Source organism: Cervus canadensis, chromosome 4, assembly GCF_019320065.1.
Source record: "Cervus canadensis isolate Bull #8, Minnesota chromosome 4, ASM1932006v1, whole genome shotgun sequence".
NCBI classification, from domain to species: Eukaryota; Metazoa; Chordata; class Mammalia; order Artiodactyla; family Cervidae; genus Cervus; species Cervus canadensis.
Genome location: NC_057389.1, coordinates 100,212,780 through 100,236,712, shown reverse-complemented (window position 1 = coordinate 100,236,712; position 23,933 = coordinate 100,212,780). Strand labels below are relative to the sequence as shown.

The following is a 23,933-nucleotide window of genomic DNA, read 5'->3' as shown; positions in this document are numbered from 1 at the left end:
CCAATACATTTCTTTTTCTTATGGAAATGCTTGTCTTAAGCTATGTTAATGTGCTATGCATTTACCCCAGACTCTAAGTTCCGCCAAAATGGCTCAAACTATACTCAGATATTGTTCCCCTAATCTATGTAAACAAAACTATTTGTTTGGTAAACTGCCCTTCTACAAGATTCAAGTCAATCGTTTATGGCCGGAGATGAATTATCTGGTGCCATACTAAATATTATGACATTCCTTTCTTTTCATTAACAGACTGCGAGTGACTATATAACATACAGCTAAAGACTAGCAGGGGGGTCCTCTTTCTGCCCCCTTCTGATGCCTATGTCAGAAGCTTTCTATATCTCCTTTATACGTTAATAAAACTTTATTACACAAAAGCTCTGAGTGATCCAGCCTCGTCTCTGGCCCCAGATTGAATTCGTCTCCTCTGGAGGCCAAGAATCCCAGCGTCTTATCATTCAGCAACAACCTTTCAGAGCCACATAGAAGGAGGGGTTCTCTATGTGCTGAAGCTTCAGCTGTAGCAAGGAGGCCACCTTGTTCCTCAGCATCCTTGACACCGTCTCTAATCACTCACCCTCCTACTAATTCCTTAGCCCCACTGGCTTCCTTGTTTGCACTTGAACACGTGGAACAAGCATCTTCCTCAGGTCCTTAGCAGTGGCAGCTCCCTCTGCCAGGCACACACTTCCTCTGACTCACAAAGGCTTCTCTCTTCAGGATCTTAAACATCACCTAGTTTGAAGCTCTTCCCTGAACACTCAGGACAAAATAACACCTCCTGCCAGGCTCTCCTTTATAGCTGGTTTTGTTTTCTTCATAGCATGCTTGACATCCTGACATATTCTATCATATTTTATGTGAATATCCTCAATCATAATCTGTGGACTGGGAGAGGTTTATTTTTCAGCATTTTCTACTGGGTCAGCACTAAATACGTATTTCTCAAATAAATGAAGAAATACCTCATTAGAACTCTAGAATAGATGAGCTCTTTGCCAATGTGATGAAAATGGGACAAAAATTCTTTGTCAGAGTTGAAATGGAGTGTACTTTGGAAGAGAACTTTTCTATAAATAAGGTATTATGATCAATTACTTGAGGGTTAAATAGAAATTGCAGTATTTCAGATATGTGAATTATGCCAGTTTTTGTGCAAACGAGTCATGTTATTTTCCTTTTTCCTGATAGGCACCTCCACCCCATGGAACCAGGGAATAATACACGAATTTTAGAATTTCTTCTTCTGGGACTTTCAGAAGAAGAAGAACTGCAGCCCCTCATCTTTGGGCTCTTCCTCTCCATGTACCTAATCACTGTGTTTGGAAACCTGCTCATCATCCTGGTCATCAGCTCGGACTCCCACCTCCACACCCCCATGTACTTCTTCCTCTCCAACCTGTCCTTTGTAGACATCTGTTTCACCTCCACCACCATCCCAAAGATGCTGTGGAACATCCAGAACAATAACAGAGGTATCACCTATGGAGGCTGCATCACCCAAATGTATTTTTACATACTGTTTGCAGGATTGGATGACATTCTCCTGAGTGTGATGGCCTATGATCGGTATGTGGCCATCTGCCATCCCCTGCTCTACACGGTCATCATGAGCCCCCGGCTCTGTGGACTGCTGGTTCTGATATCCTGGGTGCTTGTTGCCTTGTATTCCTTGCTACACAGCTTAATGGTGTTGCGATTGTCCTTCTGTCCACTTGTGCAAATCCCCCACTTTTTCTGTGAACTCAGTCAGCTGGTACAACTTGCCAGTTCCGACATCTTTCTTAACTACATAGTGATGTATTTTGCAGCTGTCCTGATGGGTGTTGGTCCTTTTGCTGGCATCCTTTGCTCATATTCTAAAATAGTTTCCTGCATATGTAAAATCACATCAGCTCAGGGGAAGTATAAAGCATTTTCCACCTATGTGTCCCACCTCTCAGTTGTCTTCCTATTTTATTTTACAGCCTTAGGAGTGTTCCTTAGCTCTGGGACTACCTACACCTCACATTCAAGTACAATTGCCTCGGTCATGTACACTGTGGTCACACCTATGCTGAACCCTTTCATCTACAGTCTGAGAAACCGAGATATAAAAGAGGGTCTAAAGAGATTGTATTGGATGCCAAGTACAAAAGACCAATTATACTAGTGCTCTGGATTGCATAACTCAAAGTATCAAAACCAGAAATTCTTCTTTGATCATTGTGAAATAAAATTTGCTCCTTGCACTTATTTCCTGCAATTTCCATTTTTCTTTCCTTCTTTGAATTCAGTATCTTTATAGAATTTTAGGAACTCTCTTTTAAGTGTTATTCACTGTCTGCAAGTCTGTTCTCTATGTCTGTGAATCTGTTTCTGTTTCAGAGATAAGGACATTTGTGTCATATTTTAGATTCCCTATATAAGTGATATCATATGGTGTTCACAACAAGACATTATGAAAGCAAACAATCTGACATGTTTTGCTACCATGAAATGGTATGGTGATCTTTTTTCTGTTGCAAATAAAAATTGTTTACCTTGAAATTTTCTTGTGCCCGAGGTAGACCTGTATTGCCAAATATTTCAATATTAGTTCAGTTTTAGTATATCTCATAGATTTAAATATGTGATATTTTTATTTTCATTTGTCTTCAGGTGATTCTTTATTCCTCCTTTGGTATTTTTATTGACCTAATAGTTGTTCAGTAGCATGTGTTTCAGTTTTCACAGAGTTCTGTTTTTTGTTTCCAACTTTCTTCTTTTATTTGATTTCTAGTTTCATATCCTAGTGATCAGAAGAGAAGCTTGATGTGATTCAAAACTTCCTAAATTTATTGAGGCTAGCTTTGTGTCCCCAAAACGTGGCCTATTCTTGAGAATGTCCCATGTGCACTTGAGAAATATATATATTCTTCTGCATTAGAATGGAATGTTCTATATAAATATATCAAATGCATCTGGCCTTATATTTAATTTAGCTGATACTTATTTTTTGACTTTCTAGCTGGATATTTATTCATATATCAGGATTGTTAAAGTCATGTGCTATTATTGTGTTACTGTCAATTACTCCCTTTAGGTCTGTTAACTATTGTTTTATATGTTTTGTGCTTCTCTGTCCAGTTCAGTTCAGATCAGTCGCTCAGTCGTGTCCAACTCTTTGTGACTCCATGTATCACAGCACGCCAGGCCTCCCTGTCCATCACCAACTCCCAGAGTTTACTCAAACTCATGTCCATTGATTCGGTGATGCCATCCAGCCATCTCATCCTTTGTCGTCCCCTTCTCCTCCTGCCTCCAATCCCTCCCAGCATCAGGGTCTTTTCCAATGAGTCAACACTTCGCATGAGGTGGCCAAAGTATTAGTGTTTCAGCTTCAGCTTCAGTCCTTCCAATGAACATTAGGAGACCCCAAACTGAACTGAACTGACCCCACACTGTTCGCAACAGCTCCAGAGAAAGTCTTAGATATATTTTTACTATTATCACAATTTAAATTAAATAAAAAATTAAAAAAAATAATTTAATGATTTTTTTTTTATTTTTAAGTCCCCATTACTCCTTTAATTTTCATTTTTATAACCTAATATTACCTTGGAGGAAAAAAAAAAAAAAAGGAAGACCCTAGTTTTAAAAGCAAACTTCATATGTATATATATTTTATAATTTTGGTGACTTTGTTGTTGATATTATGTTTTGTTTTGTTTTAATATTGTATTTTTGAGAATCTAACTTCTACACTAGATTTTTAATCTTTGCTTTTTGGTATTTGTTATCAGCTTTGTACCTTTAAGAACCCAATGTTCAGTACCCATTTTTACTTGGGAGTGAGATCACAGGCCTGATTGCTCTGTCCCCCTTTTGACTCTTATTTTCCTCCACCAAGTGGCCTCTATCTCCCCCCTCCCCCTTTTCTTCTCTACCCAGCTCAGTGAATGTCTTTGTGTGTTCCGGGCTGTGGAGAACATTTAGGGAACTTTTTACTGGCTGGATCTGTCTCTCTCCTTTTGACTCCCCCTTTCATTCCTCCTGTCCACCTCTGTCTCCTTCCTCCCTCTTCTCTTCTCCATGTAACTCTGTGTGCCTCTCCGGGTGTCCCTCACTGTGGATACACTTTTCATCATTAACCTAGATGTTTTCTCATCAGTGTTGTATAGATGAGGAAGTCTTGAGGCTACTGTAAGAATGAGACTGAAAAGCAGAGGGAGGAGGCTTAAGTCCAAATCCTGAGAACACCAGGGAACTCCTGAATCCAGGGAACGTTGATTGATTGGAGCTCATCAAACGCCTCCATACCTACACTGAAACCAACCACCACCCAAGGGCCAACAAGCTCCAGAGCAAGACATACAATGCAAATTCTCTAGCAACACAGGAACATGACTCTGAGCCTCAATATACAGGCTGACCAAAGTCACACAAAACCCACTGACATCTCAAAACCCATTACTGGACACTTCATTGCACTCTAGAGAGAAGAAGTCCAGCTCCACCCACCAGAACACCAGTGCAAACTTCACTAAACAGGAAAGTGACTGAAAGTGAAGGACTGGAAAAAGATATTCCATGCAAATAGAGACCAAAAGAAAACAGGAGTAGCAATACTCATATCAGATAAAATAGACTTTAAAACAAAGGCTGTGAAAAGAAACAAAGGTGGACACTACATAATGATCAAAGGGTCAATCCAAGAAGAATATATAGCAATCATAAATATATATGCACCCAACATAGGAGCACCACAATATGTTAGACAAATGCTAACAAGTATGAAAGGGGAAATTAACAATAATATAATAACAGTGGGAGACTTTAATATCCCACTCACACCTATGAATGGATCAACTAAATAAAAAATCAACAAAGAAACACAAACTTTAAATGATACAATGAACCAGTTAGACCTAATTGATATCTATAGGACATTTCACCCCAAAACAATGAATTTCACCTTTTTCTCAAGCACACATGGAACATTCTCCATGATAGATAACATCCTGGGCCATAAATCTAGCCTTGGTAAATTGAAAAAAAAATTAAAATCATTCCAAGCATCTTCTCTGACCACAATGCAGTAAGATTAGATGTCAATTACAGGAGAAAAGCTATTAAAAATTCTAACATATGAAGACTGAACAACACGCTACTGAATAACCAACAAATCACAAAAGAAATTTAAAAAAATCAAAATGTGCATAGAAACGAATGAAAATAAAAACACAACAACCCAAAACCTATGGGACACTGTTTAAAAGAAGTGTTAAGGGGAAGGTTCATAGCAATACAGGCTTATCTCAAGAAACAAGAAAAAAGCCAAATATCTAACCTATCTCTACACCTAAAGCAAGTTGAAAAGGAAGAAATTATAAACCCAGGGTTAGTAGAAGGAAAGAAATATTAATTAGGGCAGAAATAAATGCAAGAAAAACAAAAGAGACCATAGAAAAAAATCAACAAAACAAAAGCTGGTTCTTTGAAAAGATAAATAAAATTGACAAACCATTAGCCAGACTCATCAAGAGACAAAGGCAGAAGAATCAAATCAACAAAATTAGAAATGAAAATGGAGAGATCACACCAGAGAACACAGATATACAAAGGATCATAAGAGACTATTATCAGCAACTATATGCAAATAAAATGGACAACTTGGAAGAAATGGACAAATTCTCAGAAAAGTACAACTTTCCAAAACTGAACCAGGAAGAAATAGAAGATCTTAACAGACCCATCACAAGCACGGAAAGTGAAACAGTAATCAGAAATCTTCCAACGAACAAAATCCCTGGACCAGACAGCTTCACAGCTGAATTCTACAAAAAATCTAGAGAAGAACTAACACCTATCCTCCTCAAACTCTTCCAGAAAATTGCAGAGGAAGGTAAACTTCCAAACTCATTCTATGAGGCCACCATCACCCTAATACCAAAACCTGACAAAGATGCCATAAAAATTGAAAACTACAGGCGAATATCACTGATGAGCATAGATACAAAAACCCTTAACAAAATTCTAGCAAACAGAATCCAACACATATGAAAGAAGATCATACATCATGACCAAGTGGGCTTTATCCCAGGATGCAAGGATTCTTCAATATCCACAAATCAATCAATGTAATAGACCACATTAACAAATTGAAAAGTGAAAACCACATGATTATCTCAATAGATGCAGAGAAAGCCTTTGACAAAATTCAACATCCATTTATGACAAAAACCCTCTAGAAAGCAGGAATAGAAGGGACATAACTCAACATAATAAAAGTTATATATAACAAAGACTCAGCAAACATTATTCTCAATGGTGAAAAATTGAAAGCATTTCCCCTAAATTCAGGAACAAGGGTCAGGGGTGCCCACTCTCACTACTACTATTCAACATAGTTTTGGAAGTTTTGGCCACAGCAATTAGAGCAGAAAAAGAAATAAAAGGAATCCAGATGGGAAAAGAAGTAAAACTCTCACTGTTTGCAGATGACATGATCCTCTACATAGAAAACCCTAAAGACTCCACCAGAAAATTACTAGAGCTAATCAGTGAATATAGTAAAGTTGCAGGATATAAAATTAACACAGAAATCCCTTGCATTCCTATACACTAAAAATGAGAAAACAGAGAAATAAAGGAAACAATTCCATTCACCATTGCAACAACAAAAAAATATAAAATACTTAGGAATATATCTACCTGAAGAAACAAAAGACCTATATATGAAAACTGTAAAACACTGGTGAAAGAAATCAAAGAAGACACAAATAGATGGAAAAATATACCGTGTTCATTAATTTGGAGAATCAATATAGTGAAAATGAGTATACTACCCAAAGGAATCTATAGATTCAATGCAATCCTCATCAAGCTACCAATGGTATTTTTTCAGAGAGATAGAGCAAATAATTTTACAATATGTATGGAAATACAAAAAAACCTCGAATAGCCAAAGCAATCTTGAGAAAGAAGAGTGGAACTGGAGGAATCAACCTGCGTGACTTCAGACTATACTACAAAGCCACAGTCATCAAGACAGCATGGGACTGGCACAAAGACAGAAATATAGATCAATGGAACAAAATAGAAAGCCCAGAGATAAATCCTCGCAACTATGGACAACTTATCTTTGACAAAGCAGGCAAGAATATACAATGGAGAAAAGACAATCTCTTTAACAAGTGGTCCTGGGAAAACTGGTCAACCACTTGTGAAAGAATGAAACTAGAACACTTTCTAACACCATACACAAAAATAAACTCAAAATGGATTAAAGGTCTAAATGTAAGACCAGAAACTATTAAACTCCTAGAGGAAAACATAGGCAAAACACTCTCCAGCATAAACCACAGCAGGATCCTCTATGACCCACCTCCCAGAATATTGGTAATAAAAGCAAAAATAAACAAATGAGACCTAATTAAACATAAAAGCTTCTGCACAACAAAGGAAACTATAAGCAAGGTGAAAAGACAGCCTTCAGAATGGGAAAAAAAAAATAGCAAATGAAGCAACAGACAAAGGATTAACCTCAAAAATATACAAGCAACTCCTGCAGCTCAATTCCAGAAAAATAAAAGACACAATCAAAAAATGGGTCAAAGAACTAAACAGACATTTCTCCAAAGAAGGCATACAAATGGCTAACAAACACATGAAAAGATGCTCAACATCACTCATTATCAGAGAAAGGCAAATCAAAACCACAATGAGGTACCATCTCACGCCGGTCAGAATGGCTGCTATCCAAAAGTCTACAAGCAATAAATGCTGGAGAGGGTGTGGAGAAAAGGGAACCTTCTTACTCTGTGGGAATGCAAACTAGAACAGCCACTAAAGAAAAGCGTGGAGATTCCTTAAAAAAACTGGAAATAGAACTGCCATATGACCCAGCAATCCCACTGCTGGGAATACACACTGAGGAAACCAGAATTGAAGGAGACATGTGCACCCCAATGTTCATTATGGTACTGTTTATAATAGCCAGAACATGGAAGCAAGCTAGATGCCCATCAGCAGAGAAATGGATAAGAAATCTGTGGTACATATGCACAATGCAATGTTACTCAGCCATTAAAAAGAATACATTTGAATCAGTTCTAATGAGGTGGATGAAATTGGAGCCTATTATACAGGGTGAAGTAAGCCAGAAAGAAAAAAGCAATACAGTATACTAATGCATATATATGGAATTTAAAAAGATAGTAATGATAACCCTGCATGCGAGACAGCAAAAGAGACACAGATGTATCGAACAGTCTTTTGGACTCTGTGGGAGAGAGCGAGGGCAGGATGATATGGGAGAATGACATTGAAACATGGAAATTATCATATGTGAAACGAATCACCAGCCCAAGTCGATGCATGAGACAGGGTGCTGAGCGCTGGTGCACTGGGATGACCCAGAGGGATGGGATGGGGAGGTAGGTGGGAGGGGGGTTCAGGATGGGGAACACATGTACACCCATGGAGAATTCATGTCAATGTATAGCAAAACCAATACAATATTGTAAAGTAAAGTAAAGTAAATAAATAAATAAAAGAAAAAGAAATTAAGTGTTCCTGATGAATTGTCCATTTTTGTCTTTTGGCTCCCCTTTTGTCTTGAAATCCATTTTTTTCTGATATGATTATGGCTACACCTTTTATGTTGCCATTTGCTTGGGGTAGCCTTCTCCATCTCTTAATTTTAAATCTATGTCTTTAGACATGAAGAGTCTCTTGGGTTTAGTATGTATGTGGGTCTTGTATTTTAATCCATCCAGACACTCTGTTTTTTTGATAGGTGCATTCAACACATTTAGAATGATTATTGACAGATGAGGATTTAGTACTACTATTTTATCTTTTCTGTTCTGGTTATTCTATTCCCCACCTCCCTTTTTCCTTTTTCCTGAGTTTCTGTCTGCCATTTAAATTTGGCCATTTTTCTAGGATTTGTTTTAATCAGTTTCCTCTTTTTTGATGTTTTGAGTCTTCTAGATTTGTATTTTGTGATCACCATGGATTTGTGGCAAACATCTCATAGGTAAAAATAGTCATTTTCTCACTGATAGCATCTTATTTTTGTTGCACACATGGGTTCCTTAGTTTTCCTCTTCCCGTTTTGTGTCTTAGTTGCCTTTTTATGTTGTGAGCTTGTTGCCTAATTGAAGTAGCCATAATTGTTTTCTGCTTTTTGTCCTCTTTGCACATTACACTATAATAAGGTATTTAAAAATCTATTCCAGCAGTATTTATGATTTTATGACTCTGTCTATTTGTCACTTTACTGAAAGTTTTGTGTGTTTTTGCCTTTTTTGTTTCATGTTGAAGAGCTTTTTCTTGTAGGTTAGGTCTAGTGTTGCTAAACTCCCTTAGCATTTGTTTGTATGAAAAAGGACTTCTCTTTCATATCTTAATGATAATTTTTATGGATAGACTACTTTGGGGTGAAAGTTTTTCTCTTTCAGAATTTTGAGAATGCCATGCCACTCCCTCCTGGCTTGTAGGATTTCTGCCGTGAAATCTTCTTTGAGTCTAATGAGTGTTTCATGAAGGCTACCATCCTGCTTTCTCTGTCTCAGCCTCTAAATTATTTTTTGTTAATGATTTTGACAACTTTAGTATGATGTGTCCTGGGGAAGGTTTTTGTGCATTGAGGTAATCAGATGGTCTTAACTTTATGGACTTGTATATCCAATTCTTTGTCCAAGTTTGGGGAATACTCAGTTTTGTTTATCTGAATAAACTCTCTACACATTTCTTTTTTCTCTTCTCCTTTTCAGACACTCATTACCTTAAAGTGGCCCTTCTTTCAAGAGTCAGTTACCTCTCCTTGAATAGCCTCATTGTTTATTATCTAATTTCTCTTTCTTCTTCTACTTGTATCATGTTTACCTTTCCATATTCAAACTCACTAACTCTGTCCTGTTTCCAGTGATTTCTAATGCATTCTTCATCTGGCTTATTGTTTCCCTTTCAGCTCTAGAATTTCTGTTTAGTTTTATCTTAAGGTTTCAATATTTTGGAAAGCATTCCTTCTGGTCATTAATTTTATTCCTGGGTTCATTCAGCTTCCTTTCTCGGTTTCCTTGAATTGAGTTTCTTCACGACAGTGTTGAAGCTTGGCTGCTGGGCAGTTGTTGCTTTCTTTCTGCGGTGGTGTTTCTGTGGTTCTTTCTCGGGTTTGATGTGCTGTTCCTCTCAGGTGGTGCCTTTGAAGAAGGGAGCAGTTTTCCCTTTCCTTCTACTAAATTAAAATGCTTTGTTTTTTAATCCACTAGGTGGCATAACTTTTTCTTTTTTCTCTTGGTTTTTCAACCTTCCTATCTGAGCAGCCCTTGATTATCATTTGAAAGTGTGCACTTTCCAACCTCTGCCAAAGATGTTCTCTTTCAGTGGGTAGCTTGCTTGTTGCCACAGTTACCAGTATGCTGCCCGGGCCACAGGGATGCAGGCTTTCCTAATGGGCCTGAGAAATCCTGAGTCACAGGCTCTATCACCATCTTGTAGGTAGTTGGCTTCTCCTGTATGTCCCCACCGTAAAAGTACAGGTTTGTGGAGTTCTCTGATAACCTGGTAGGTTGTGCAGAGGCACCTTTCTTGTGTTGTGGAAGTTCTCTTGGCTGTTGATTGAAGGGGAGAGACAAAAGGAGTCTTTCATTAAGCCATGATGTAGAAGGCAAGATACTTTAAATAGAAAAACTGAAAGTCTCCACCAAAAGTGTATCAGAACTGTTAAATGAAATCAGAAAAGTTGGAAGATAAATTTTTTTTTCCTTTTTAAATCTTTTTTTTTTTTTTTTTTTGTCATACATTGATTATGAATCAGCCATAGAGTTACACGTATTCCCCATCCCGATCCCCCCTCCCACCTCTCTCTCCACCCGATTCCTCTGGGTCTTCCCAGTGCACCAGGCCCGAGCACTTGTTCATGCATCCCACCTGGGCTGGTGATCTGTTTCACCATAGATAATATACATGCTGTTCTTTCAAAACATCCCACCCTCACCTTCTCCAACAGAGTTCAAAAGTCTCTTCTGTACTTCTGTGTCTCTTTTTCTGTTTTGCATATAGGGTTATCGTTACCATCTTTCTAAATTCCATATATATGTGTTAGTATGCTGTAATGTTCTTTATCTTTCTGGCTTACTTCACTCTGTATAATGGGCTCCAGTTAAGGAAGCTGTGGTACATATACACCATGAAATATTACTCAGCCGTTAAAAAGAATTCATTTGAATCAGTTCTAATGAGATGGAAGATAAAATATTAAAACACAGAAATCTATACCTCCCTATACACTAAAAATCAACTATAAGAAGGAGAAAGATATATGTTTTATATGATTTTATATGATATATACATATCTAAAATCATAAAACATGCCTAGAAATAACTTTAACCAATGAGGTGGAAGATCTGTATTCAAAAATGCATAAAACATAGATGAGCAAAATCAAAGACAATAGAAAGAAATGAAAAGACATTCCTATGCCCTTGGCATGGAAGAAGTAATATTCTAATGGCCATACAACCAAAACAATCTACAGATTTGATGTACTCTGAATCAAAATACTCATGATATTTCTCACAGAAGTAGAACAAAATCCTAAAATTCACTTGAAACTACAAGAGACCCAGAATTGTCAAAGCGATCCTGGGGAAACAACAATGACAACAGCAAAGCTGGAGTCATGAGGATCCCAGACTTCAGACTGTACTCTCAGCACCAAGATATGATGATCAGAACTGCATGGAACTGGCACAAAAACTGACTCATGAATCAATAGATCAGAATAGAGACCCCAGCAATAAACCCAGACAGTTGTGATCAATCAATCTATGACATGGGAGGAGGCAGGCATGCACCGTGGAGAAAAGCTCAGTCTCTTCAACAAGTGCACTGCCATAACCGAATGGGCATTTGTGCATGCTCAGTCCTGACCAGCTCTTTGCTGCCTCATGGACAAGCCCTCCAGGGTTCCCTGCGGGTGGAATTTCCCAGGCAAGAATACTGGAGTGGATTGCCATTTCCTTCTCCAGGGGATCTTCTTGACTCAAGGATAGAACCTGTGTCTCCTGTACTGGTGGGCAGATTCTTTACCATTGAGCCACTTGGGAAGCTGGTGAAAACTAAATGGCCACGTGTAAAACAATGAGCTTAGAATATTTTCTCACACCACATAGGAAGAAAAATTTCAAGATGGATTATGGACCTAAATGTAAGACCTGACTCATAAAATTCTGAGTAGTGAGGACATGGGCAGTACATTTTTTGACATAAATCATAGCAATATTGTTTAGGATCTCTGTCTTTCAGTTAAGGAAATAAAAGCAAAAATAAACAAATGGAACTTAATTAAATTTAAAAGATTTTTCACAACAAAGGAAACCATCTAAAAAATGAAAAGACATCTATGGAATGGGATAAAATATTTGCAACTTATATCACTGGCAGGGATCACAATCCAAAATATATAAACAACTCATGCAACTCAATATGAAAAATAAGCAACTCAATAAAAAATGGGCAAAAGACCTGGATAGACATTTTTTCCCTAAAGAAAACATACAGATGGATAACCAACACATGGCAGGTTGATCAGTATCACTAATTCCTAGAGAAATGCAAACCAAAATGGCATGAGATGTTACCTTGCACTTGTGGGGATAGCTATTATCAAAGAGTCTACAATTAATGAATTCTGAAGAGGATCTCAAGAAAAGGAAACCCTGTACACTGTTGGTAGGAAAGTAAATTGGTGCAGCCAGTATAGAAAATAGTACAGAAATTCCTCCAAAACTAGAAGTAGAACTATGCTGTGATTAAGCAATTTCACTTCTAAGTATTTATCCAAAAGATGTAAAAACACTAAATAATATGTATTGCTATATCCATTGCCACATAGTTAAGATAATCAACATACGGTTTCAACCGAAGTGTTCATTGGCAGAAGAATGGACAAAGATGATGTGTTCTATACAATAGAGTACTACTTAGGAATAAAACAGTGAAATCTTACCATTTGCAACAATATGGCTAGACCTAGAGGATATGGTTGCCTGAGAAGGCCTTACAAATAGCTGAGAAAAGAAAAGAAGCTAAAGGAAAAGGAGAAAGAGCTTGCTCAAATTCATGTCCATTGAGTCAGTGATGCCATTCAACTGTCTCATCCTCTGTCTTACCCTTCTCTTCCTGCCTTCAATCTTTCCCAGCATCAGGGTCTTTTGAGAGTCGGTTCTTCACATCAGATGGCCAAAGTATTGGAGTTTCAGCTTCAGCATCAGTCCTTTCAATGAATATTCAGGACTGATTTCCTTTAGGATGGACTGGTTAGATCTCCTTGCAGGCCAAGGGACTCTCAAGAGTCTTCTCCAACATCACAGTTCAAAAGCATCAATTCTTCAGCACTCAGCTTTCCTTATACTACAACTCTCACATCCATACATGACTACTGGAAAAAACATTGCCTTGACTGGATGGACCTTTGTTGGCAAAGTAATGTCTCTGTTTTTTAATATGCTGTCCAGGTTGATCATAGCTTTTCTTCCAAGGAGCAAGCATCTTTTAATTTATAGATTAATATAAAATAATCTATATCACCTGCAGTGATTTTGGAGCCCCCAAAATAAAATCTGCCACTGTTTCCAGTGTTTCCCCATCTATTTGCCATGAATTAATGCAACCGGATGCCATGATCTTAGTTTGCTGAATGTTGAGCTTTAAGCCAACTTTTTCACTCTCGTCTTTCACTTTCATCAAGAGGCTTTTTATTTCTTCTTCACTTTCTGCCATAAGGGTTGTATCTTCTGCATATCTGAGGTTATTGATATTTCTCCTGGCAATCTTGATTCCAGCTTGTGCTTCTTCCAGCCCAGCATTTCTCATGATGTACTCTGCATATAAGTTAAATAAGCAGGGTGACAATATACAGCCTTGACGTACTCCTTTTCCTATTTGGAACCAGTCTGTTGGTCCATATCCAGTTCTAACTGTTGTTTCCTGACCTGCATACAGGTTTCTCAAGAGGTGGGTCAGGTGGTCTGGTATCCCCATCTCTTTTAAAATTTTCCACAGTTTATTGTGATCCACACAGTCAAAGGCTTTGGCATAGGCAATAAAGCAGAAATAGATGTTTTTCTGCAACTCTCTTGGTTTTTCGATGATCTAACGGATGTTGGCAATTTGATCTCTGGTTCCTCTGCCTTTTCTAAAACCAGCTTAAACATCTGGAAGTTCACAGTTCATGTATTGCTGAAGCCTGGCTTGGAGAATTTTGAGCATTACTTTAGTAGCATGTAAGATAAGTGCAATTGTGTGGTAGTTTAAGCTTTCTTTGGGATTGGAATGAAAACGGACCTTTTCCAGTCCTGTGGTCACTGCTGAGTCTTCCAAATTTGCTGGCATATTGAGTGCAGCACTTTCACAGCATCATCTTTCAGGATTTGAAATAGCACAACTGGAATTCCATCACCTCCACTAGCTTTGTTCGTAGTCATGCTTTCTAAGGCCCACCTGACCTCACATTCCAGGATGTCTGGCTGTAGGTGAGTGATCACACCATCGTGATTATCTGGATCATGGAGATCTTTTTTGTACAGTTCTTCTGTGTATTCTTGCCACTTCTGCTTCTGTTAGGTCCATACAGTTTCTGTCCTTTATAAAACACATCTTTGCATGAAATATTCCCTTGGTATCTCTAATTTTCTTGAAGAGATCTCTAGTCTTTCCCATTCTGTTATTTTCCTCTATTTCTTTGCATTGATGACTGAGGAAAGCTTTCTTATCTCTCCTTTCATGTAGAGCAAATAAGTAGAAAAAAATCATCCTCGAAATAGGATCATCTTATTGAATGCTAAAGATATGGCATGAAAAGTGTTTTGAGGAAACTAAATAGTTTTCATTCCTATGAAAAAAGTTTCCTTGGTCATCAGCTTATATCAACCTGCACATGAAAATATTTGAGAACTGGTTTTCAAGCCAGTACAGTATTCTCATCAATATACTCCACAAGGACCTGAGACTGAGCCTAACAGCTCAATAGGGTAAGACCCAAAGCCAAGGGGAGAAAACGGTGGTTTTAAAATTCAAACCGCTGGGAATGCTCCCTCAGCCAGGCCTTACAAACAGTAAATCCTTAGTCATCTGAGCAAGCAACTTTAATGTCCTCCAACTGTTTGTAAGCTTACTAGCCTACAATATCAGTTTTCAATCAAAGTAGAACCTAAGTCCAAATATGTTTGTCATTAATTGAGGTAGAGGAAAGGGTATTAGCTGTGGAGGGATGTACAGTGATGTAACATGTTTTTCTAGCAGAAGCATATTTAACTGTGATGAATAAGATGCAGACCTAGAATGCTGGCAAACATTTCCCTTGCAACAGCAATTGATGAGGCATACATTTCAGTGTCTCCACCCTCTTAATATTCAAATAAAAAAAGATTATTACATCAAAATTGTATGCCAAAGAGCTTAGCCTGCCATTATTTCATTTCCTATAATATTAAATATACGTGTAGAATCATTCAATTCAGTTCAGTTGCTCAGTTGTGTCTGACTCTTTGCGGCCACATGGACTGCAGCACACCAGGCTTCCCTGTCCATCACCAACTCCCAGAGCTTGCTCAGACTCATGTCCATCAATTCGGTGATGCCATCCAACTATCTCATCCTCTATCCTTCCCTTCTCCTGTTCTCAATCTTTCCGAGTGTAAGGGCCTTTTCCAGTGAGTCAGCTCTTCGCATCAGTTGGCCAAAGTAGTGGAGCTCCGGCTTCACCATCAGTCTTTCCAATGAATATTCACAACTGATTTCCTTTAGGACTGACTGGTTTGATCTGGTAGAATCGTTAGCCCATTACTGTTTCCTTTTAAAACTGATCAGTCAAGTTATTTACTTTCATATAGGAAATTCAGCATGTTTTTTCTCTTGTTTTTAATTATTATATGCTTTCAAACTAGGAATTGGATTTTTATGATCAAAATTGTTGTTTGCCCTTAGGTATGTCATTATGTATACAATTATTCATGCAGAATTTCTGAGAATTTAAAATTTTGTGTGGTAAAATCTGTGTCAGTCATCTTATGCTCTCTACAATATTTTTTTAACTGAAGGAATTGAACCATCAATCAAATATTCTTCTCTTGCAAATACTTGCCTTAACAAAAATGAAAAGGAATGTTCTTCATACGTGGTGCAAATACATCACACTTTTGCATATTTTCAACTACTTTCCACATCTCTTATTCCTTATGGTCCTTTCATTCTCAATCTATTCTAAAAGTTTCACATGATAGCAGGGTTAAAGCCTCAGGGCCACATATTATGATTCTTTGATCAGATTGTGAAAATGGCACTTGATCCTTCTGCTTATTGCCTGCTATTTCCATTTCTTTGATATAAACCTCTCTACACAATTTCAGCAACTTGCTTCATTAACTTTTTTCTGCTTTCCTAAATTGATTCACCTATGAAAATTATTTTTTCTGGTGTACATTTACTTACCAAAATATCTATGTGAAACCCAAATTTCAGTAGAAAGTTTGACGTAATAATGTCTAGAGCCTAAGATGACCCTAACTAAAATGAAGCACATATTTATACCAGATTTTAACTATGAAAATTATTTTTTCTGGTGTACATTTACTTACCAAAATACTTATATTTTATATTGAATTATCTTTCTTCCTCTGCTTGAAAGCTTACATTGTTACCTACAAATATGATTCCTTCCATTGTTCTAAATGAAATATCTTCCCCATTGTAAATTTTATCATAACCACTAAAGGATAGTGAATGAGCAATATAAATATCATATGTAAGTGTGTGTGTTCGTGTGAGTGTGTGAGTGTGTGTGTTTGTATGTATATCTCCAAAATCCAGCTCACTAGGGAGCTTAAATTCCTTCTGGTCCTATGATTCAGAGTCACAGATTTTTGAACAAACAGGCACATCCTTTTAACCTGGCATGGTTACCTACAGGAAAACCTCAATGGAATCACTTTTTAATTCAGTTATATGAAATAGACTTAAATAACTGAGTAATTATAAATGCTATTCAAATATCATAACAAATGCCTAGAATGAGAAGCCATACATTATTATAATTTCACTCAGTTCTGTTCATAACAAGTTAAAATTGCATCCTAAAAGCAAATGGTTTAACATAATGTCTTTACTCTCAAACAAGATTACACTATGGGGATCTGATCTGAGTTTTGATAGTCTCTTCTTCATGGGTCTACTGTCAGCTGTCTGGCTCTATTTTGTATTTTAAAGTCTCCTCCATGATGGTGTGTGCAGTTGTAGTACTCTTCTGTTTTGAGCCATTTTATACCAATTTATTCTTTTTATATACATAGGTCCGTCTTTAGTTTACAAGTAAAAAGCTGAAATGGTGTTTCAGTGTCAAACGGTATCAAACGATAATTTCTTCATATCAGTATCACTATTCTTATATCCATATATAACACTTTTCTTTGTGTGAGACTCAACGACATGGCCTTTCCTTGTTACCCTGAACATGCAAAGCCAGAAGTTTTAAACTCTCATCCCTTGAAGAGTAATTATATACAATAAACCACCAGTTTTTAAAGCATACTATTTGCTGAATTTCAAAAATTGGCTGTAAATTCTACCTGGTTCATTTTTTTAATAGCTCAAAAATGCACAAGTTTTAACTTCTTTGAAAGGTTACTGTTAATAATGTAATTGACTTGAGTCTCAGGTTTACTTACTTCAGAAGAAAAGTTGAGATGACAAATCCAAACTTCACATGGATGCTGTGAAGAGTGAATGAAATGTATAGAAACACTTTGCTGAGTCCTTTCTTTTAGAAAAGTCGTTTCTGTTAGAAAAGTCATTGGCTTTTCCAACCTAAGTTTAAGGTTAGATGTATATGTCTGTATATATGTCCCTGCATCTGTATACACCTTTCTCTGAAACAAATACACTCACACTTGTATGCACATGCCTACATTCTCATTTGTTACCCATCCCAAGTTGAAAGAAAATTTGAAAGGGAGTTAGAATTATTGAAGTGAACAGATGCTTGAAATAACAGAAAATAGAAAGGATTTAGAAACTTTGACAGAAAGCTTTTAAGCAGAATGTGTGCCCATAATATTAATAATGATTTACGTTTCTCATCTTCAATCCTCAGAGACCTCACAGTTAGAACCGTATTTACATTTAGGCAATGAGAAATTCTCTCTAGCAGCTAATGAGTCTGAATACCTCAAAAAGGACTCAGCTGTCTCCTTCTGTTTGGGGTAGGATTTCACCACAAAATACCTTTAGATAAGGGAAGCCCACTGATTGAATTGAAAGGTTTAAATTCAGCTCCAAGAACAATATCTGATTGGACACATATCTGTATTAGATTACTATTGCCCCCGCAAGAGACGCAGGTTCCATCCCTGGTTTGGGAAGACTCCCTGGAGGAGGGCATGGCAACTCACTCCAGTATTCTTGCCTGGAGAATCATCATGGACAGAGGCGCCTGATAGACTATAGTCCATGGCGTTTCAAAAAGTCAGACACCACTGAAGCGACTTAGCATGCATGCATGCTTTTGTAACAAATTACCACACTAGAGGCTTAAAACGAATACCTGTCTTAAAGTTCTGTAACAAATTACCATGCTAGTGGCTTAAAACATATATATGTCTTAAAACTCTTCAGAAGTCTGAAGTCTCACTGAGCTAAAATTATGATGCCTGCGGGACCCTGATCCTCCTGAACACTCCAGAGGACAATGCATTCCCTTTGCTGTTTTACTTCTAGTTGCCACCAGCATTCCTTGGTTCATGGTCTTTCCTCCATCTTCAAACCCAGGTGCAGAGCATTTAAAAATGTCTGTCTGACTCTAATTCTTCCTCCTTTCTCTTCTGCATTTAGAGGATCACTGTGATTACATTATTCCAAGCTGAATATACATGCTTATCTGATATCAAGATCAATGATTATTCACTTTATTCCATTTACTAATATAATCTCAGGCTTCCCTGGTAGCTCAGCTTGTAAAGAATATGCCTGCAACACAGGAGACCCTGGTTCAATTCCTGGGTTGGGAAGATGCCCTGGAGAAGGGATAGGCTACCCACTCGAGTATCTCCCTTGCTACCTAGATAGGATACTCAAAAGGTCTTGAGAATGGTGTGTGGTTATCTTTTGAGTATCTCATTTTGCTATTAAAGTGTCTTTTCTCAGATACATATCACGATGTCACTCAAAAGTTCTTTTTAAAAAGTTATTTTAACTGGAGGATAATTACCATACAATACTTCTGATGGTTTTGCCATATAACAACATGAATGGGCCATAAGTATGCACGTGTCCCCCCCCCCCCCATCCTGAACCTCCTCCCACCTCCCTCGCACTCTATCCCTCTGGGTTGTCCCTGAGCCCTGGCTTTGGGTGGCCTGCTTCATGAATTGATTTTGCCTTGGTCATCTGTTTTACATATGGTAATGTACATATTTCAGTGCTAATTTCTCAAACGATTCCACCCTTGGCTTCTCCCACTAAAAAAATCAAACAGAATTTACCACTGCTTGCAAAAGTGAGTGAGATGCTCAAAATTACATACATGGAAGATTCTTGATGAAGACCTAAAACTGTTTCTGCCTGACTCCAACAGAATCATTTTCTTGCTAACCAGACAAAGACCTGCAGCGTCAAGACCATGTAGGACATTGTCAGAAATGCAGAGTCTCTTGTACCGTGAATCAGACCTGCTGAATCATAATTTGCATGTGAATTATAGTCCTTGGTAATTTTTAAGAACAGTCAAATTAGGAAAGTGCTATACTAGAATAAGTTTTATTTCTTTTCACTGATGGTATTTGAGGCAGTTTAATTGTTTGTATTGGATGCTGTCCTATGCATTACATTTGTAGGATCCCTTTAGATACTGAAAAACATGACCAACTGCAAAGTCATCTCTGATTGAGAATCACTGCCACAGAACTTGTGAACTAAAAGTGTTCTGATAATCGAGACTCCCAATCAAGACTTTCTTGGTCTAGACTTTTGAGCAGAACATTAAACCTCCCTGTGTCTCATGTCTATAATGGAGGATGAAGAACATAGAAGACTACATCACAGAAGGGACTAGTATAAAAATTAAAGTGGACGGTCCCTGTAATGTGCTAAGTTAGGTTATAGTGTTTGTGCTGTGCTGTGCTTAGGTGCTCAGTCATGTCTGACTCTTTGTGACCCCATGGACTGTAGTCTGTCAGGCTCCTCTGTCCATGGGGATTCTCCAGGCAAGTGTATACTGGAGTGGGTTGCCATGTCCTCTTCCAGGGGATCTTCCCAACCGAAGGATCAAATCCAGGTCTCACAGAAGGCAGATTCTCTACTGTCTGAGCCACCAGGTGTATAAAAAAGTCTAAATTTGCAGAATTAAGTAACAGAATCATGTTCTTGCTACTCAGACAAGGATAAGCAGTGTTAAGAACATGTAGGAACCTGTTAGAAAAGCAGAATCTCTGGTACCTTGAATCAGACTGCTGAATCAGAGTTTTCATTTGATCTATAGTTCTTGGTAATTTTTAAGAAGAGTCAATTTAGAAAAATGCTGGACTAAAATAAATTTTATACCTTTTCACTGATGGTATTTGAGGCAGCACAATTATAAGTACCGGATACCGTCCTATGCAATACATGTGTAGAATCTCTTTAGATGCTGAAAAATATAACCAGCTGCAAAGTCATCTCTGATTGCAAATCACTGCCACAGAATTTATGAACTGAAAGCATTCTGACAATCAAGACACCTATTCAAGACTCCATCCCTTTCTTGGTCATACGATTGAGCAGGACATTAAATCCCTCTGTGTCTTATTTCTATACTAGAGGATGAAGTTGTAATATATAAGAAGACTATATCACACCATGAACGTCTATAAAAATTAAAGCAGGCAGTCCCTATAATGTGCTAAGTTAGGTTATAGTGTATAAAAATATCTAAATTTGTCTCAGAATTAAAAACAATTATAATGAAGTACTAAAGGACAACTCTTAACTTCTGATATAAGCATAAAAATCCTGATTGGGTTGGCAAAAATGTCAGGGAGCCAACAAGTGTAGTGCCCAAGGTTTTATATGAAAGGATAAAGTTGTCATACTCATAAAATACTTTTTAGAACTCTCAGGAGTTATGTGTTCACCACTAGTGAAAACTTGAAAGATCTGAGGGACTAAACTAACTGAGAATTCTTAACCTTAGACTTTGAGGAAACTTTAGCTCAGACTGGGATACATTGCTGGCATGGTTTAGACCTCTGGACACAAGAGAATTAAGGAGAAGGAGGAATAAAAACAGAATTCACCTGCCTTGTAACCTGGTCTCTTAGGAACAAAGAATGAACTGGAAATTTTTCCTTTCTGCCCTACCCCTGTCCCCCAGGGAAATCAGGTATAGAATATGGGTGTTACAGCAGAAAGATGCCTAATGAGAAGCCAGGTGAGCTATAAAATCTCCTCTGCTGTGGTCCCCTCAGCCTGAGAAATCTTGGATGCCACAGAACATGTTTCCTTTGAAAACCTGAGTTTTGCTGGGAAATCAGTCCTTTACTCCCTCCAGCTGTCTTCTGGGGACAGAGCATCATCTCTATTATCAACCCTCCAGGAGGCATTTGAACTTCCACACAAAGACCTTTCTTTCAGTTCCCATCTGGGTGAGTCTGAGAGCCCAAAGACACTGTGGGAGAGAAATGCAATGCAAATCTTGAGCATTTATCTGAGGTCACCTGTGATTGAGTCCAGCCCAGCTCAGACACCGGAGATTAGTGAAGAAGTTTGCACTCTTGTTTATTGGGTGTACATGCTTGTTCACTCAGTCATGTTCGACTCCTTGCAACCCCATGGGTTGTAGCCTGCTAGGCTCCTCTGTCCATGAAATTTTTCAGGCAAGAATATTGGAGAGGGTTGCCAGTTCCCCCTTCACGGGATCTTCCCAACCCAGAGATTGAACCTGAGTATCTTGCATCTCCTGCATTGGTTCTTTATGACTAGCACCACTCAGGAAACCCTAATTCATAAATAAATGTATTTATTTAGGACTAAAAGAAGAGCAAGGGCTTCACAGATGGCACTAGTGGTAAAGAACCTGCTTGGCAATGCAGGAGACATAAGACACACGGATTCGATCCCTGGGCTAGGAAGATCCCCTGGAGGAGGGCATGGCGACCCACTTCAGGATTCTTGCCTGGAGAATTCCACGGACAGAGGAGCCTGGTGGGCTACAGTCCACAGGCTCGCAAAGAGTCAGACACAATTGAGCGACTGAGCAGGCACGCAAAAGAGAAGCAAAAACTGACTTCAGTAAGTAAGGCTCAGTGTTGCCAATTAAATGATAAAAATGGAAGGCCAGGTGGAAGATAGAATGGGAGGCATCAAGTGTTTCCAGTAAAATTTGAACATAAGCCTAATGACAACATGAAGTAACAAGAGTAGAAAAATAAGTTATTAGATGTGGGCAGATGTATGTTGAAGTAAGGATTTTTTTTTTAAAAGATGGGTCATATTTGATATTTCCATATTAATGAGTAAGATATGAACCAAGGGCTTCATGAAAATATATCCTTGCAAACATATGTATGCCATGGCTGATTCATGTTGATGTAGGGCAGATACCAATACAATATTGTAAAGTAATCATCCTCCAATTAAAAATAAATAAATTTAAAAAATTCTTAACAGATAGTACCTTCTCTTTGTTATAATGTTCAGTCACTCAGTCTTGTCTGACTCTGTAACACCATGGACTGTAGCCTGCCATCTCCTCTGTCCATGGGATTCTCCAGGCAAGAATACTGGAGTAGGTTCCCATTTCCTCCTCCATGGAATCATTCCCATCCAGGGATCAAATCCACATTTCCCTTGTCTTCTGCATTGTGGGCAGATTCTTTACTCCCTGGGCAATTGGGAAAGACCTTTGCTGAAAAGTTTTATATGCATTCTTATATTGAAAGAGTTGGAAATGAGTGAGCACACACAAACACACACATACACATATATATTTATCTCTGTTACACATTTACTCTGTTGATCAAAAATTGTCTGTGAGAACCCTTTATAAGCTGCAGTTGGAGTGTTTTTATTCCTGTCTTTGCTCAGATTATTCAAAATGAATTGGAGGCTTTATTTTCTTTCCACAAAATGCTTGCCATTTAGTTATTTTATGTATATATAGATGTATTTGTGAGAATGTTTGGTAATTTATGAAATTTGTGTGGTCAGTCAGTCATATGGTATCCTCTCCATTGCTTTTTACATTTTTTATTGAAAGAATTGAGCTGTCACTGTAATATTCTTCACTTGACAATATTTGTTTTGAAAACATGGCAGTGATTTTTTTTCCTGCGTATTTTTTAGTGTTAATTAATCACTTATTATGGGCTTCCTAGGTGATGCTAATGGTAAAGAAACCAGCTGCCAATGCAGGAGACATAAGAGAAATAGCTGGATCCCTGGACCTGGAAGATCCCCTGGAGGAGGGCATGGCAACCCACTCCAGTATTCATGCCTAAAGAATCCCATAGACAGAGGAGCCTGATGGGCTGTGGTCCATAGGGTTGCAGAGTTGGACATGACTCTAGCAACTTAACACAGGCAGACAGACAGACACACACACACACAGACACACAACCACCTATTATACATATTTCTAACTTTTACTCTCTTCTTCCTTATTGTTCCTTTTAATTTTTTGTGATTAAATGTATTTCTAAAAATTGTATTACCATTGGACATCATGTAGAAATAATTTTAAAACCATTTGATTAAATGTCACCTTTGTCTTTCATGCACATATTTGAATCCATGTATCTTTAGTTAAGAAAAAAAAATTTAACTTGAATGCTGCTTCCTCATTGCATTTAAAATATCTTCTCTTATTTTATTTCCAATTCTTTGGCAATTTAACAGTGATTTAGTGGCCAATGTTGGTATCATTAAATTA

At 37.9% G+C, this 23,933-nt stretch overlaps 1 protein-coding gene across 1 annotated transcript; it reads left to right on the top strand.

Annotated features, from left to right (window-relative positions):
* Nucleotides 1-1,207: 1,207 nt before the first annotated feature.
* Nucleotides 1,208-2,155, top strand: LOC122439343 (olfactory receptor 7A17-like). The gene has a single exon (XM_043464415.1). The coding sequence runs from the start codon at nucleotides 1,208-1,210 to the stop codon at nucleotides 2,153-2,155; it is 948 nt and encodes a 315-aa protein (XP_043320350.1).
* Nucleotides 2,156-23,933: the final 21,778 nt, after the last annotated feature.